At 42.0% G+C, this 18,638-nt stretch overlaps 1 protein-coding gene across 1 annotated transcript in view; it reads left to right on the top strand.

The window, feature by feature from the left end:
• Prkar2a (protein kinase cAMP-dependent type II regulatory subunit alpha) overlaps positions 1–18,638 on the top strand; it is a 51,265-nt gene that overhangs the window by 17,029 nt on the left and 15,598 nt on the right. The window contains exons 2-6 of the mRNA XM_021171883.3: positions 4,161–4,196; positions 6,729–6,781; positions 9,165–9,248; positions 13,354–13,460; positions 17,814–17,967. Of these exons, the coding sequence (XP_021027542.1) occupies positions 4,161–4,196; positions 6,729–6,781; positions 9,165–9,248; positions 13,354–13,460; positions 17,814–17,967 (434 nt within the window). The remainder of the gene's footprint in view (positions 1–4,160; positions 4,197–6,728; positions 6,782–9,164; positions 9,249–13,353; positions 13,461–17,813; positions 17,968–18,638) is intronic.

An 18,638-nucleotide genomic window follows, 5' to 3' on the forward strand; every position in this document is an offset into this window, starting at 1 on the left:
AGGCGTGCGCCACCACGCCAGGCTCATCCCTAGATTTTTAAAAAACATTTATTTATTATTATATCTAAGTACACTGTAGCTGTCTTCAGATGCACTAGAAGAGGATGTCAGATCTCATTACGGATGGTTGTGAGCCACCATGTGGTTGCTGGGATTTGACTCAGGACCTTCAAACCTTCGGACCTTCAAAAGAGCAGTGGATGCTCTAAACCACTGAGCCATCTCTCCAGCCCAGATTTTTGTTTTTTTAAAAGATTTATTTATTGGATTTGTATGAACATTTTGCCTGCATCATGAGTGTGCAGGTGCCTCTGGAGGCCACAAGAGGGTGTTAGAACATCTGAAACTGGAATTACAGACAGAAGCAAGAATTTTAAACCCTCAGCCATCTCTCCAGGCACTGTGGTGAGGTAGGGTAGATTTCTAAGTAGTTAGTGGGGGTAGCGGGGTGGGGTGGGGTTGATTACAGAATACAGAGTTAACCTCTTGTTCTCAGCTAATGTCAAATGACTAGAGTTAAATCCATATATAGCTACTTTTCATAAAAATTTAAATGTGAAAATGTTATGTACTTTTGTAGTTTACATTCAGTGAATATACAAACATTAGGAGCTGTTTATAGTTGGGTAATGGTGGTAGATACCTTTAATCCTAGTACTTGGGGGCCAGAGGCAGGTGGATCTTGGAGACTTCAGGGCCAGCATGGTCTACAGGACAGCCAGGGCTACACAAAAAACCCCTCTGTCTTGAAAACTAAAAATAAAAAGTAGGAAGAAAGAAAAGAAGGAAGAGCAGAGCAGAGCAGAGCAGAGCAGAGCAGGTTACAATATGCTACCAATGCTTGGGAGGGGAGGCAGGAAAACCAGGAGTTCAAGGCCAGCTTTGTTTACATGAGACCCTGTTTCAAAAAACAATGACAAAAATTAAGTAAGAACAGCTCTAGATTTATCTGTGACTTTTTCTGCAGAGGTTCAAGCACTTCTTCACTTGTTTTTATGAAGGAGGAGAACTAAAAGGTGATTAAAATTGAAGATTTATATAAATATTTACTACTGATATATACTTTTCATATATCAAGTCAACCCAGAACACTCTAAAACTGCTGATTCTCCTTTTCGATGAAGTTTGAGTTTGTTTTGTTTTGCAAATGAAGTGCATAATTGAGCGATAAGAAAATGAAAGGAACGTTGGCTTTGAGCTCATTTGCATCAGTTTCCTCATCTGGTAAACAGATAATACCGCCTGTCTGAGAGGTGGCTTCCAGTGAGATTCAGTATATTATTAATGTCCAGGCTTGGACATCAGGGCTCATGGGGTAGCAGAGTTCCTGTGGACAGGCCTCTTCCCACACAAAGTGCGCTTGCTGCCTTGGGCCACCTGGCCTTTCTGGAGCTCAGCTCCACGCCTACCCTCTTCAGCACTAGCTCCCGCCAGCCCTTTTGTCATCTGAAAGTTGAGGGCATTAGAATATGATGGTTAGTTTTGATTGTCAACTTGGCAACATAGAATCACCTAGGAAGAGTCTAAATGAGGGATTTTCTAGGTCATACTGACCTGGAATGCTTTAATTGATGTAGGAAGACCCAGCCTAAAAGGTTGCTGTAGTATTTCCTGGGTTTGAATCTTGAACTGTATAAAAAGAAGAAGAAAGTGAGCTGAATACATGCTTTCCTTGTCATCAATCTTTACTGGATATGACTGGCTGCTTCAAGTTCCTGCCTTGACTTCTTCTCCACAACAGTAGACAGTAGCCTAGAACTGTAGCCAAGTGCACCATTCTCCGGGAAAGTTGCTTTTGGTACAGCAACAGAAAAGAAACCACTTCAGTGCAGGACCACATGTTTGCTATTTCTAGCAGGCAGGGAAATGTTCCTGGCACTAAAAGCATGGAACTTGCTGTGCAGAGCACACTGATCTTGAACTTGCAGGTATCTATGTGCCTTTGCAAACTCCCCAGTGTTGAGACTAAGGTATGTGCCACCACACTCTGCCTAGCACTAAAGTTTTTAATTGTAGATTGTAAGGTCTGGTTCATCAGCTTCTGGGTCCGGCCAAGGAACCTGGGTGCTTCACAATCAATTGGGAAATGTGTCCATGGGGAAACAGCCAGGACATCAGCCACAGTCTTTCTATTCTCGTCTTCAATGTAGCAGAGGTGGGACAGGAGAATCTACGATAGATACAGTGTTTCCTGTGAAGGCAGATGAGTTTGTAGCATTCATGTTCATCAGGCCTGGGTTCTAGCATTTAGGATTGCAAATAATCATAATGGTGGCATGTAGAGTCGAGAGCCTGTCAGACTGCTGAGAACAGAGAGATGTCTGCTCGAAGAGGTAACATGTGCCTCCAGGATTGAGTTTAGCAACCAATGCCACAGAGCTAGATGGTGGAGCTGGGGCAGGATGACAGGATCCCTCAAGTAACTTGGTTAGGCTCAGATTTGCCTGTTTTCTTCTCTTTTGTTTTTTTCCCCCCCTACTAATTCTTAAAATTTTCTCTCCCCTCCTCTCATTTTTGTTTATTTTTAGGCAGTATCTCAAGCTCAAGTTGGGCTGGAACTCAATATGTAGCTAAGGATAACCTAGAACTTGTCTATCCTCCTGAGTACTAGGATTATAAGCATGCGCTCTGTACCTGGTTAGGAGGTGTAGGTGACCAAACCTAGGAATTCACACATGCTGAGCAAGCACCTAACAGACTAGGTCTGTTTCTAGAGCCCAGTTTCTCCCTTTAGCGAGGGGGAACGTCATTTGTCTTTTTTAATGTATTTTTTTATTCTTGACCCTCCCTCCCTTTTTCCCAATGTTAAGGATTGAACCCAGGGTTTGTCAGATGGAGGACAAGTGTTCCTGCCATAGTTTCGGGTCTGTGCTCTGTTTGGTTTTATTTTTAGAGATATAGTCTTGGTGTATAACCCAGGTTGGCTTCAAACCTCTAATACTCCTACCTCAATTTCTCAAACACTGAGTTTACATGCATGCACTATGATATCCGGATATATTTCCATCATTTTTTTCATGTGTATGGGTATTTTGTCTGGTTGTATGTATGTGTACCACATGTGTACCTTGTGCCTACAGAGGCCAGAAGAGGGTGTCAGATCTCGTGGAACTAGAGTTACAAATTTCTGTAAGCCATCATGTGGATGCTGGGAATTGAAACTGGATTCTGGAAGAGCAGCCAGTGCTCTTAACTGCTGAGTCATCTCTCTGATGCCATATGTATTTTTATAGAGACAAATGTATTTATTGTCAGGGGCAGGTATACAATACTCAGCACATACATGGAGGTCGGAGGACGACTTCCCAAGAGTTCTTCTTTTCTACCACATGGGTTATAGGGATGGAATTCAGGTCACCAGGCTTGGGGACAAGCCCCTTTCTTTATCTAGTAAGATTTATTTTATTTAAATTACAGCTGGAGAGATAGTTTAGCAATTAAGAGCATTGACTGCTCTTCAAAAGGACTTAATTTCAATTCCTATCACTCAGTTGGTGGCTCACAACGGTCTGAAACTCCAGTTCGAGGGCCCTCTTCTAGACTCTATGGGCACTAGGTAGCCACATGATGTATAGATATACATTGAGACAAAACACCTATACACATAAAACATAAAATCTCAAAATAAAATTTAAATTATATTTATAATTTAACATTTGTGAATATATGTAAGTATAAGTTCCCGATTATTTTTAGCTACATTCACTTCACACACTCGGATATCCATGGAAGCCTGAGGAGGACAGGAGTGGGAGGTGCCCAGTGTCATCCTCTAGCACATTGAAGTTGTTGTTGTTCTTGTTATTATTATTATTATTATTATTGAGACAGGGTTTCTCTGTGTAGCCCTGGCTGTCCTGGAACTCACTCTGTAGACCAGGCTGGCTTTGAACTCAGAAATCTGCCTGCCTTTGCTTCCCAAGTGCTGTGATTAAAGGTGTGCACCAACACTGCCCGGCCACACTGAAATTATAAGGGGCTTTTCTTTTTATGATCGTGTTGAGCAACAATAATTTGTGGTCAAATACAGAAGAGTATGGACTGACCTGCTATTGATTTTTGGGGTGCTTAATTCTACTATCAGAGGTTTTTGCAAGAAGTGGGGATAAGAATAGAGGCATGTAATGTAATGATGACTAATTTTTTTTTTCTTTTTTCAGTTCCGGTTCCTAGCAAATTTACTAGACGAGTATCAGGTATGTGTTCTTTTATGATATACTGCTAAAGTCCTATTTTAAGATATGAATATTTTAAGTGACCATAATTCATCTCTAATCTGAAAAGATAAACCAACAGTATTTTATATATATATATATATATATATATATATATATATATACACACACACACACACACACACACAACACACAACACACAACACACACACACACACAACACACATTATACTAAAAGTAAAACTATCTGTGATTCCTTCATTCTGAGTAAATGTGTACATGTATTATTATATTTGCTCTCTTTGTATCTGTCTCATAAGAATTTTCTATATTTAAAAGTAGAAAATTATTTCCAAAAGTGATTTTTCATTTTACTATTTTTAGCATCCTAGATTATACTGCCATTAAATTTTCTCATGAGTTTTAAGGTCACTTGACTTATGTCTTCAGTTCTAGCATGGGACGTGGTGTTCTCTGGTGAGAGACTGACATTGCCATGCTCTTTTTAGAGGCAGTGTATAGAGAAGGCTGCAGGGGAAATGTATCCCAAATATGTCTTTTTGTTTTTCACTACTATCTCAAGAATAAGCAATTTAGCTGCAAACAGAGCTTTAGCTCACCTGATGCTCCTCTAGTTGTTAATAAAAATTAATGCTTTCAGAATCCAGAACATCTATATGTATCTGTCCACATGCTTGTCTGTGAATCACATGCATGCCTGGTGCCAAGATGGCGGGAAGAGGTGTTGCTCCTTTGGAACTATAGTTAGAGAACGTTCTGAGGTGCCATGCTGGTGCTTGGAATTGAATCTGGTTCCCCTAGAACAGCAGTGCCTTTACGCACTTAGCTCTCTCCCCAGCTTCCCCCACATCATTTTTTAAAATAAGTTTTCTGCTGTTGGTGGTGGTGGTGGTCTTTCCCTTGGTTTTATTTATTTTAGACTGGGACTGATTGTGTAGCCCAGGGATGGATTCATGATTTTTTGTTTTATTGACTGATTGATTGATTGACTTTGAGGCAGGGTTTCTCTGTGTAGCCCTGGCTGTCCTAGAACTAACTCTGTAGACCAGGCTGTCCTCAAACTCAGAGATGTACCACCACTGTCCAGTTTGGACTCATAAATGTTTAAAGCACTGCTTTCTTTGGGGTGGGGGGGGGTGGGGAGGCTCTTGCTGTGTAGCCTAGGTTCACCCTAAACTCATGGCAGCTTTCCTGTCCTTCGCTTTTTGGGTTCTGGAATGCAAGCATACACTACCATACCTGTTCTAACTGCTGCTTTCTTGATACAGTCTCAAATTAAATGATTTGAAATTTGAAATATGACTACCAATTTCAAAATTTCATTCATCAAAAATAAAAGGGAGCTGGGCAGTGGTGGCACACGCCTTTATTCCCAGCACTTGGGAGGCAGAGGCAGTTCCAGGACAGCTAGGGCAACACAGAGAAAACCAAAAATAAAATAAAATTAAATTAAAAAAAATAAAAGGGAAAGAAAACAGATTCCACATATAGGTTGAGGCTTTAAAACACATTAAGCAGAGATGTTTGTGTTAACATCTGTGTGTCTATGCAGTGAGTTTTGACTGCTGATGACTGACAGGCTAGTTCATTGGGAATCTGGTACTGTGTCAGCTATTTATTTATTTATTTTTAAAGATTAATCATTTACTTGTATATATGAGGGCTCTATCTTCATGTACACCTGCATGCAGAAGAGGCCATCAGATCCCATTACAGATGGTTGTGAGCCACCCACTGGTTGCTGGGAATTGAATGCAGGACCTCTGGAATAGCAGCCTCATCTCTTAACCACTGAGCCGTCCCTCCTGCCCCAGTTATTTATGTTAAGTGATTGTCTACTAAATAGCACTGCCATGTAAGCTTACATGCTTACAGTGTAATAAAATAATGTCACTAACAGTCGCTCAGTATCCTTTAGAAATCCAGTCACAACTGAATTATGCCTCCCCAGCAGACCTACACATTGAAGCCATACCAATAGGAACACAGCCTGTAAAGGGGTTATGAAGGGTCAACAAAAACAGGACTTTTGTCCTTATAAAAAGAGGAAGGGAGCTGGGGAGATGGCTAGCCTGGAACATGCACCCACATAAAAGTTTTAAGCGTGGCAGCACACATCTATGTCAGTGTTGGGAAGGAGGAAGACGGATGAATTCATGCAGCTCACTGGCCAGGCAGCCTAACTGAGAATGTGAGCTCCAGGTTCAGTTAAAGACTATCCAAACACAGTGAGGCAGAGGCTGGGGTGGTGGGACATGCCTTTAGTCCCAGGACTCGGGAGGCCCATGTAGATGGATCTTTGAGACCAGCTAGAGCTACACAGGGAGACCCTGTCTGAAATACAAATATAGATACTTGATGGATGGGTGGGTGTATAGGTAGACAGATAGATGGATAGGCAGACAGACAAATGGATGGGATGTAGAGTAATGACAAAGGAACCTTTGGCACACATATGAACACCATAATTTCTCTTTTTTTTTTTCTAAAATCACACATTTTATAACTTTTTTCTCTCTCTCCAATATTTAGTCTGTGCAGAAACGTTTAACCCCGATGAAGAAGAGGAGGATAATGATCCAAGGGTAAGAACTAAAGCTAAAGTGCTACATGGAATTATATTTTCTATTCATTCTCTTCTACTACATGCCTCATACAACCACTGATAGTGGAAGTAAGAGCAAATTAAAATCTCCTTGTGAGTCACACGCTCTCACATGCAGACCCTCGCTCTCATGTCTGCATGCCTTTGTGAGAGTGGATACAGACTGTAAAACTAACCAGGCAGCCACAAGAGAGGGGCAAGAGCTGTAGAGGAAAGCTGAGGAGGGTGCAGGAGGACTTCTGCATCCTGAAGACGGAAATGAAAAGGAGAGTACTAAGGGTTCAAAGGTCAAGTGGGGGAGAGGAAGAAAAGGGAATTGAAGAAGAGAGGAAGGAAGAGAAAGAACAAAAACAAAATTTGCATGAAAAATACCAAAGGAAACTTAATGATTCGTGACTTTTTTATATGATAGATTGAAACCAACTCTGGTTAAGGGTTTGGTGAGGAGCCCAGGACTGGCTTTGCAGAAGCCCTGGCCTTAGGCAGGTGGCACCGTCAGGTTCAGCAGTTACTAGGGAAAGTTCTTCCTAAAGAAACACAAATGGAGATCATTACATTGTTGTAATAGTGAAAAATGAAAAAACCCAAAACGAGTCTTAATAAAGGAATACAATTTCCTATTGCACATGTATGGAGTTGCTTCCCCTCTTCCCACCTTTATGTGGGTTCCAATGACTGGGCTCAGGCTGCCAGGTCCACAGAAGCAGCCAGCCCCTCCTGTTGCAAATTTAACCTATTTATTTCTGGTAAAAAACATGTTTAGAAAGTAACTTAATAGGCCTCTTAATTATAATATTATTAAGTTGTAATGTTTCTTTTTAGTTCAGCAAACATTTTTGTCTGTAATAATGGTTATAGTTTTAAAGCACCTACTAAATGAATTTAAGGTATTGTTTTTAGAGACCTTACATATATTATTTAACTCTTAGACAACTAGTTTGTAAATACTACTGTTATTGTTAATAGTGTTCTTTTTTTTTTTTTTGGTTTTTCGAGACAGGGTTTCTCTGTATAGCCCTGGCTGTCCTGGAACTCACTTTGTAGACCAGGCTGGCCTCGAACTCAGAAATCCGCCTGCCTCTGCCTCCCGAGTGCTGGGATTAAAGGCGTGCGGCACCACGCCCGGCTGTTAATAGTGTTCTTGTTGGTGTGTTAAGTGTAGCTTACATAGCTGTTGTTAATTACCATCTCCATGTAGATGTCAGAAGACAATATGAACTGATTATTTTCTTTAAAGGTACTCTTTCTAAGCTGGAGAAATGGCTTGGTGGTTAAGAGCACCTGCCGCTCTTGCAGAGAACCCATGTCCAGTTTCCAGCACCCATACCAAGTAGTTCTTAACCACCTTATAATTCCAGCCACTCTGCCTCTGTAGGCACCTGCACTCATATGCACCTACCACACACTGGCACACACATACACATAATTAAAAATGAAAGTTTAATGGGCTCTGTGTTCAAAATAGATCCAAACTTCTCTGCTTCTTGGTACCTGCATGGGACTGCAGTAATGTAAGCTCCCGGCTTCTTCTCTATTCCTGCCTTCCTGTAGGCCTAACTTAACAGCCAGTGTTATCCTTCAGATATTAAACTTGTTCCTGAATTGATAACTTCAAACCACCCCCAAGCTGTTAGAGGAAGTTCCATTTATTCTATGACCTATGTATAGTGTGCTCTGTGAGTTTGGATATCCCTCCCCGACTGAGCAGATCTGGTCTCTGTCTGTCTGTCTATCTGAGCCTCGTCTCTCAGTTACTTGTCAGATCTGCTACCATTCTCACCCCATAGAATGCCTTGTTTTTCCCAAAGCAGCCTCGCCACTCACTCTCAGGTGGCACTGCGTAAGATCTTAGCGTCATTGTCCCCTCCTCAGTGGGCCTCACCCACCCTCATCCTTCCTTCCCTGGCCTACTGACTATCCTTAATCGTGTTAGTTTCCAACATGTTTTCTGTTTGTAGACTCTGAGGGCAAAGGTTTTATCTATGTGTTCACTGTTGTCTCCAGAGTTAGGAGAGTACTTGCAACTGGGTAGATGTTCAAAATTTATTGAAGGAACAGGCTATAACTCTCTGCTGTCCAGATGAGAGTCGGGAGGCTCCCAGGGGATGACTGCAGCCACACAGACAGCAGATGACTCTAGAGCCGTGCTTCTTACTCCTGGATTCCATTGCCTTTCCATAGCAGCACACTGCTTGCTGTTTTTGTAGAATTAAAATTGTAATACATACATAGATACATACATACAATACATACATATCTACTCTTTGTTTTTCTCTCACTTTTTAGGAAGACAGATGTTACTTTTTAAATGGGTGATTTCCAAATGCAGTGAGACCATTGTCTGACTTTGTTTCAATCGACAGGTGGTTCATCCCAAAACTGATGAGCAGAGGTGCCGGCTTCAGGAGGCTTGTAAGGACATTCTTCTTTTCAAAAACCTCGATCAGGTAATGCTGACTTTTGTTTGTTTGTTTGTTTGTTGTTGTTGTTTTTGGTTTTTCGAGACAGGGTTTCTCTGTGTAGCCCTGGCTGTCCTGGAACTCACTTTGTAGACCAGGCTGGCCTCGAACTCAGAAATCCACCTGACTCTGCCTCCTGAGTGCTGAGATTAAAGGCGTGCACGGCCACAATCTGGCACAACATATATTCTTATATTTTGGTTGTGAGCCTAGCCTTTAACGGCTGAGCCATCTCTCCAGCCCAACAACATGTATTCTTTTTTTTTTTTTTTTTTTTTTTGGTTTTTCGGGACAGGGTTTCTCTGTGTAGCCCTGCCTGTCCTGGCACTCACTTTGTAGACCAGGCTGGCCTCGAACTCAGAAATCCGCCTGCCTCTGCCTCCTGAACATGTATTCTTAATATGAGCTTCTTTCCATTTCTAGTTTGCTGTTTGCTCCTGCTCATTTTCTAATTTCCTTTGTCCTCAGCTTCCTCCACTCCTGCCTTGTGTTTCCTCTTCATGTCCTTCCCTGCTCCCCCTTTCTCCTCTTTTTTTTTTTTCCTTTGTCTGTTTTTCACTATGTAGTCCCAACCTAGAATTTATTACTTACTATTTAGCTCAGGCTGGCCTTGAACACACAGTCTTCCTGCCTCAACCACCTGAATGTTGGGAGTAGAGAAATGTACCAGCACGCCGAGAGATAATGCCCATTTTCAACAGGTCTTTGTTGTGTTTATTTTCCATTTTGTATTCAGTAATGTTGCTAAGGGCAAAATTGTGGAGTTGTGGGAGCTGGAGAGATGGCTTAGAGGTTAAAAGCACTGACTGCTCTTCCAGAGGTCCTGAGTTCAGTTCCCAGCACCCACATGGTGGCTCACAACTGTCTGTAACTCAGTAGCTATACAGACATGAGGGCCTGAGTTTGGATCCCCAGTACCCAGATAAAACTCCAACATGGTCCCATACCTTTATGACCGTTGCACAGTGGGAGTGAAGACCTGCAGATTCCCAAAGTTCACTGGCTTCTCAGTCTAGCCTGTCAGTGAGCTCTGGGCTCAGTGAGACCCTGACCCAACAGATAAAGTAGGGAACAATCTAGGGAAGACACTCATATTCACCTTTGCATGCATGGACACACAAATACAATGCATTTCCAAATATAAATGGACACACAAGGTTTAAATTTCAAATTTACAGTAAAGTCAAAAGAATAGAACAATATATATATATTTCCTGTCCTAAGCAACACTGTGTAGCAAAATGTTCTCCTTACATTTGCCTCCTTAGTCGTTAAAATTGATGAGGTAGAAATGAATCTTGTTTTAGAAGTTAGCTGTGAGTGTAGTAGAGTGTAGAGCTGGCCTACTCAGGTAAGGTACCACTCTACAATATAACTAACCTCTGAGGCCATCTGCTGTAGCGGTAGTTGTCTACAGCGCCTTGGCTCCCAGCAGGTCGAAAGCGCGCACCTGCCCAGGAGCAATCTGGATTCAGGAATGAAGGACACACACATACACACACCAGTTAATTTTTGACATGTTGTGATTAGCTCAAAGACCGGGTACTCCTAAACTCTCCCCTGCTAGCAGATTCTCCTCTGTTACTCCTGAGACTCCCAAATCTTCCCCTGCTACCCCAGGCCCAGTTGGGGAAATGGCCAGTGGCCACTTCCCTGAATTCTTACATGACTGGTTGGCTTTCTCTCCTGCAGCTCTTATGTCCCACCCTTCTCCCCCAAGTCATGACGATTCCCCTGTCTTCCTCCCAGTTCCTCCCACGCAAATCTAAAGATGCTGCCTCAGTCTGCCTGCACAACCGTTGGTCATTGGCTCTTTTTGATCCATCAAAAACCAGTTGGGGACAAGGACGTTCAGTGTTTGGATACACAGTTACCCGATTTTGGGGGCCAGATTAATTCAAAGCATTGGAACCAATTTCCAACAATCTGCTCTCTAGACTTGCTAAACCCATTCATACTCATGTCCACACATTTAGGAAAGTAACAGCGCACAGTTTTATATACAATATACTGGAGCCATCCAGGTAGAAGACACTTGTATAGGTGTAACCAGGGAAATTGGAACTATGATTTAGATAGTCAATTTTCATTTAAATTGTTGGAAAGCTCTTTATTTGTTAAATAAAGATTATTATCACATGTTAATTATGAAAGTTAATGGTTTCATTGTGACATTCCCATCTATGTAAATGTTTCCTCTGACCATTCTCCTGCTCTTTCCTTTTCTCACAGTCCATAGTCCTTCTTCATTTCCAGGTTATCTTTCTGTTGTTCAGTGTTCGAACATGCACCACTTGTCCCTCTGTGTTTGTTTTACTTCATTTAACATGATGCTGCCTGGTTCCTCCATTTCCTGCAAACGTTCCGTGACTTCATTCACCTTGCTGTGTAGTTACCATATTTTCTCCACCCGCTCACATGGTGATGGGCATATAGGCTGATTTCATATTTTGGCTCTTATGAATAGTAACATAAGAATATGAATATGTATTTTGTCTGCTGACTTAATTTCCTTCTGATGAATACCCAACAGTGTATAGCTGGATCATACGCAGCTCTATTCTTATCTTTTGAGGAGCTTGCCTTCTGTTTTCCGTAGTGGTTCTAACTAATTTACATCTGCCTCCAGGACACAGTTCCTTTTTTTCCACTTCCTCACCAGCTTTTGCTAACTGTTCTTATAATACACATTGGATTTAGGGTGGCATGAAATCTCAATATAGCTTAGATTTGCATTTCCCAGGTGACTAAGGATGTTGCTGTTGAGCCCCTCTACCCCATTTCTTTTCTGTTTTTAGAGGTGATCCTATACATATGCCATAGTTTGACCTTGAATGCTGCCTAGGATAGCCTTGAACTTCTGATCCTTCTGCTTGTATTTCCTGGTGCTGGAATTAAAGTGTTTGTTTATTTATTGCAGCACTTGGAGTCAAACCCAGGGCTGTTTGTTTGTTTGAGACAGGGTTTCTCTGTGTAGCCCTGGCTGTCCTGGAACTCACTTTGTAGACCAGGCTGGCCTTGAACTCAGAAATCTGCCTGCCTCTGCCTGAGTGCTGGGATTAAAGGCATGCGCCACCATGCCTGGCAAACCCAGGGCTTCTTGAATGTGAGGCAAAACACTCTACCAGTTGGGCCAAATCCCCAGCCCCAGCCTCAGACATCTGCCTGCCTCTGCCTCCTTGGTGCTGGGATTAAAACTGCTAGCCCAGACTTTCTTTTAATAAATGTCTCTTCGGATCATTAGCCCATTTTTTTTTTTTAACCTGACTACCCTTTTCTCCTTCTCCTTCTCCTCCTCCTCCTCCTTCTCTTTCTCCTTCTCCTTCTCTTTATCCTCCTCCTCATCCTCCTTCTCTTTCTCTTTCTTCTTCTTCTTCTTCTTCTTCTTCTTCTTCTTCTTCTTCTTCTTCATTTTTTTTTTAACATTTTGGGCTTCTAGGAAGTTAAAAAAATTTTTTTGACATGATTGGAAATTGAACACAAAGTCTTGTGCATGCAAATATATGCCTGAGCTTCACCCTCAGTCCTAATGTTTGTTTGTTTGGAATTCTGTATATATTTTGGATATTGATTCTCTGTCAAGTGAATTAGAAAGCTTATCAAGACAATCCTACCTTAAAAGAATTGGCAGGCCAGACTCAAGAGACTGACAGGACCATCAAAAATCCCAAGCCCACTGGTGCTTTGATTCCAGCACTCAGGATGCAGAGGCTGGTGGATCTCTGAGTTTAGAGCCAGCCTGGTCTACAGAGCAAGTTTCAGGATAGTCAGGGCTACACAGAAGCCCTGTCTTGAAAAGCACCCCTCTCCCCCACCCCCCAGAGAAAGAGGGGGTGGGGTTGGCAACTGTGCTGTCTTCTAATGAGCCAAAAGCCAAATAGTATAAAGAACACATTTCCCTTAGCTCTCAGGTTTCTGCTTTAATCTTAGTGGTGGTCCAGTATAGAACCTTATTATATAATCACATATATTGGGATAAATACGACCTTTGTGGTTTTTTGTTGGGCTAAAGGGTGTACACTGCCACGTAGACTGACCATTATATTTTCTCAGCAAATGTAAAAGCCATCCGTTCTCTTTGTGTGCACCTTAGGAACAGCTTTCTCAAGTTCTGGATGCCATGTTTGAAAAGATTGTCAAAACTGACGAGCATGTCATTGACCAAGGCGACGACGGGGACAACTTTTATGTCATAGAACGGTAGGTGGGGGATGCTTCCTAAGTGTTTGGTCACACCTTAGATTCATAATTTCGGACTAAAGCCTTAAACTATACTATATTCAGCCCAGAGAACTCTAGAGCTAGGTGAGTAAGTTTCCCAAAGCCTTTCGAGGGATTGATTATAGCTGCCTCTCTGTCCACTGCTGGCCTGAGAGTCCTGAGTAAAACTCCTGTTTGGGGGAGACACCACTTACAGTTGAAAATCTGGAGTTGGACAAAGAATGGCAGAATGTGTTTTATAAACATGCCATTTCCAGAGTTCAACTGAATTGATCCTGAAACAGATCTGTGACTCTATAATGTCGTGGAAAGCTTTGATTTCCAGCTTGCTTTTAAAATGAATGTACTCCTCTGACCTCCATAACTTCAATACCTTCTGACTCTGCACCATGTATAAACCATATTGGAGAAAATGAAGCATTGGGGTTTACCTCCCTAGTGTACCTGCATCTTAGTGTCTTGAGCTGAATGTATTCTCCTGAGGAAGAATAGGGCTTCCCTCTGATCCTTCTCAGTCCTAAAAAAAGGAGTCTCATCAGAGTCTAAGGTAATCGTCAGAGTCTAAGGTAATACAGTGTTATCAGGTAGTCTCATCAGAGTCTAAGGTAATACAATATTACCACATATCCATGACTTCCATGACCTCCATTCTTTCATGTTATATGTATGTATACTTACATTAGTTAATTTGTGTGTATGTACTAAAAAAAGGTTATTATTTACTTATGTGTGATGGGGTGGGAGTGGGGAGTGAGGGTGGTTCACTGAGTGCCCACAGGAGCCAGCAGAGGGCATTAGATCCCTTGAAGCTGGAGTTAAAGACTTGTGCACTGCCCATCGAGGTATTGGAATCAGAACTCTGGAAAAGCAGTATGTGCTTCTAACCCTTGAGCCAGCTCTCCGAACCCCTTTTTCCTTTCAAAGTAACCTCAAAGTTCAAAAAAAAAACAAAACAAAACAGTACAAATAGTATAGAAAATTCTTATAAGCCCAGCCTTACAGGTTAATGTTCTGCCATATTTAGCATATCAGTTTGTTCAGAATAAGTTCCAGAAAGCTAGGCATGGTCATCTGTACCTGTAATCACAGCAACAGGGATGTGGAAGCAGGAGGTTCAGGAGTTCGAGGTCATCCTCAGATACATAGCAATTTCAAAGCCAGCCTGAGCCATCTGAGACCCTGTCTCAGACAACACACAGTAAGTTTCAGATACAATGTTCCTTTACCTCCACCTGTGTTTTCTAAAAACCAGGGTGTTCTCTTAGGCACATCACAAGTTTTAAGTGAGAAATAAACCTTTTATACAATTGCTGCCACAATGGAGGCTTATTTAGAATTTTCTGATTACTGCTCTGAGCTTTGGGATTCTTTGTAATTAAGTAACTGTTGTAAATTTGGCTTATCAAAACTTGCTTGTTGCGCTGGCAGGGATGGCTCAGCGGTTAAGAGCACTAACTGCTCTTCTGAAGGTCCTGAGTTCAAATCCCAGCAACCACATGGTGGCTCACAACCACCTCTAATGAGATCTGACGCCCTCTTCTGGTGTGTGCATGTACAGACATCAGGACAACTTGCTGGAGTCAAGTTTCTCCTTCTATCAAGTGGGTCTCCGAGAAGTTTCTCCTATCACGTAGATCTCCGAGACTGAAAATACTTAGGTTGTTAGGCTTAGTAGCGCGAACTCTTACCAAAGAGGCATCTGACTGGCCCCTGTTCAAAGGAGGTTTTAGGTTATGTGTATGTCTGGGTATCTGGGTGCATGCATGGCTCATATGTACCGGTGTTGGTCAAGGTCAGAAGAAGGAAGTGGATGCCTTGGCACTGGAGTTACAGGTGGTTGTGAGCTGCCTGGCATGAATGCTAAGAACCTAGCTTGGGTTTTCTTCAAGGGGAACAAGTGCTCTTATCTGCTAAGTCATTTCTCCAGCCCTGTTCACATTTGTTTTGTTTTGAGACAGGGTTTTTCTTTGTAGCTCTGCTTGTCCTAGAACTCTCTATGTAGTTCAAGCTGGCCTCACAGAGTTTGTCTCTGTCTATTTCTGCCTCCTAGGATTAAAGATGTGTGCCACCATTCCTGGCTTTTTAAATTTTTAAAAACTTTATGTATATGTATGTTTTGCCTGCATACCTGTCTGTGCATCACATGGCATGCTTGATACCCACAGAGACCAGAAGACAACATTGTCTCCCCTGGGACTGGAGTTATAGATGATTATGATCTACCATGTAGGTACTTGGAATTGAACCTGGATCCTCTAGAAGAGCAGCCAGTGCTCATAACCACCAAGTCACCTCTCTGATTCCTGTTAAAAAATTTGAATGAAAAATTTTACAACTTCCTGGTTATCTTTTGTGTCCTTGATACTACTGGCTAATTAATTATTATAATTAAATTATATTTATTATATTATATTTTATTATTCATATAATATATATTGAAGGTATTTTTCTTGAAAACCTTTTTTATGCATATGGGTGTTTTGCCTGCATGTATGTCTGTGTACCACATGCATACCTGGTGCCCACTAAAACAAGAAGGGCATTGGATACCCTGGGACTGAAGTTACAAACAATTATGAGTTACCTTGTGTGTTCTGGAAAGTAAACTCTATTTCTCGGAAGAGCAACCAGTGCTTTTAACCTCTGAGCTGTGTCTGCAGCCCAGAATAATTGTTTTGTGGTTTTTTTTTTTAATTTTTGCTGTTATATTGTCTGGTGAGTTACCCTGCAATAAATCTTTTCAGTATCTTTATCTCTTTTGAATGGTGTCACCAGGACTTGTGTGTGTTTATGATTACACACATGTCAGTGTTGCTGTGTCAGTGTTCAGAGGTAAGAGGACTCCTTGGGTGCCATTGCTCAGGTTCTGTCCACCTTATTAGAGGCCTGGGGCTCACCAGTTAGCATAAGCTGGCCAGCCAGCAAGCTCAGTTATGTATCTGCCTGCCTTCGTGGGCCTGGGATGAGAAGTGCAGGCCCTTCTTTGTTTGTTTGATTGATTGTTTCAAGACAGGGTTTTTCTGTGTAGTCTGGCCATCCTGGAACTCAGAGGGTCACCTGCCTCTGCCTCCTGGAATGCAGGGATTAAAAGCATGGGCCACCACTGTTGGACATGCAGGCACTTGGCCAATTGAACCATCATTCTAACCCCCAAAGGGTCTCTTTGAGTTACTTGTTGATATTGTTGTTGACTTACAGAAATTCTGAGAAGTTTGTTTGCTTCTTAGTGTGTGGAACATGTCCATTTCTCTAAAGGGTAGTTCTGAGTATCTCTTTTTTAGCAATCATTTGCAATAACAGGTAGAAAGTTGTTTAATTATTTTAATCAGTTTGGTCCTTGTTTTCAACAAACCATGAAAGAAAAACTTTACTGTCAACTCAATGCTTTCCACAGAATACTTAATAAGATTCAACATCTTTTTGTAATAAACTGTTTATCATGCAAAATATAGTGACTTATATAAGGAGCTAAGGCCAGAGGTCAGGAGTTCAAGGCCAGCCTGGGTTAAGCTGGAAGACCCTGTACTCCTTCCACCTTCCCAGAAAAGATTGAGCATAAGAAAGGGTGCCTGTGCTCTTCATTTCCAGTTAATATTGTGCTGGGAGCCCCAGCCAATGTAGTAAGGCAAAAGTAAGGAAGAAAGTTCATATAGAGTAGAAAAGAAGTGAAAGTCTCTGCAGGAAAAATCCTCATGAGTGCTACAAAAAAGTTACTAAACTGAGCAAGTCAGTTCATCAAGGTTGGAAAATGCAAAGTCAAATGCAGGGCTGGAGAGATGGCTCAGCAGGTAAGGGTAATGGCTGCAGCTCCAGAGGACCTGGGTTCAGTTCCTAATATGTATGTGGCAGTGTGTGACCATCTGTAACTCCAACTGCAAAGAATCGGGCACCCTCGTTTGGCTTCCTTGGGCACTGCATGCACATGGTACATAAGTATTCATGTAGGCAAAACATCCATGCACATAGAAGTTAATAAAAACAATAGCAGTGTTAAGTGCACAAATCATTTGTATGTTTTAGCAAAATTATGTTGGTTATCCCTCTGTGAGGCAGGATGCTATGTACCCTAGACTTACCTTAAACTCACTGTGTAGCTGAGGATGACCTTGAACTTTTGATCCTCCTGCTTCTGACTCCCCAGTGCTGTAATTGCAGACATGAACCACTATGCCTGGTTTATCTAGATCAGGGCTCAAACCCAGCACCTTCTGCATGCTAGGAAAACACTCTCAACTGAGCTCTGTCCTCGCCTCTGCACCTCTTATGTCTTATATGTACCAGCCAGTTTTTAAATATATCAGAAGAATTAACTATTTCTTATCATTCTCCTAGGGGAACCTATGACATTTTAGTAACGAAAGATAATCAAACACGTTCTGTCGGTCAGTATGACAACCGTGGCAGTTTTGGAGAACTAGCTCTGATGTACAATACCCCGAGAGCTGCTACCATCATCGCCACCTCAGAAGGCTCCCTTTGGGGATTGGTGAGTGAGAAGTGCATGGTGCCGTGTCACTACCTTCTATAGCCAGTTATCAAAAGATATGTTTCCTCAGTGACTTAACCACATGTCCTTTATTCTAAGTTACAGAAATGTGAGTGGTCTGTGTCCTCATGGTGACAGGTCCTTGCTACATTTACTTGTTTTTATTAGGCAATTATACAGGGAAGTGATAACTCTCTGTGTCCTAAGTTGTAGCCTAGGACTTACACTCGTGTACACACAGAAGAGGAGGAAGAGGAGCAGCCACAGTGGTGGTGCTGTCATGAAACCTTAGCTAGGTGGCACTGCCATCTCTAGTTGTACCAGTAGCCATCCACAGCCATACCCAATGGATCATCAGGAATGCTAATGACCACATTCAGGGAAATGGGATCTAGTTGTCTTTGGTAAAACACTGTAGTTCTTGTGTATATTATCTACTGTCTACCTTATTTCTATCTGTCTATCTAACTATCTGTCTGTCTGTCTGTCTGTCTGTCTCTATCTACCTATCTATCTATGGTATTTTGAGACAGGGTAGCCCTGACTGTCCTAGAACTCATTTTGTAGACCAGGCTGGCCTCGAACTCACAGATTTGCCTGCTTCTTCTGCCTCCCAAGTGCTAGGATTAAAGGCTGCGCCACCACAACCTGGCTACCTGATTTCTTTTTGC

The sequence above is a fragment of the Mus caroli genome, unplaced genomic scaffold, assembly GCF_978045245.1.
Source record: "Mus caroli unplaced genomic scaffold, Mus_caroli_1 scaffold_11, whole genome shotgun sequence".
Classification (NCBI taxonomy): Eukaryota; Metazoa; Chordata; class Mammalia; order Rodentia; family Muridae; genus Mus; species Mus caroli.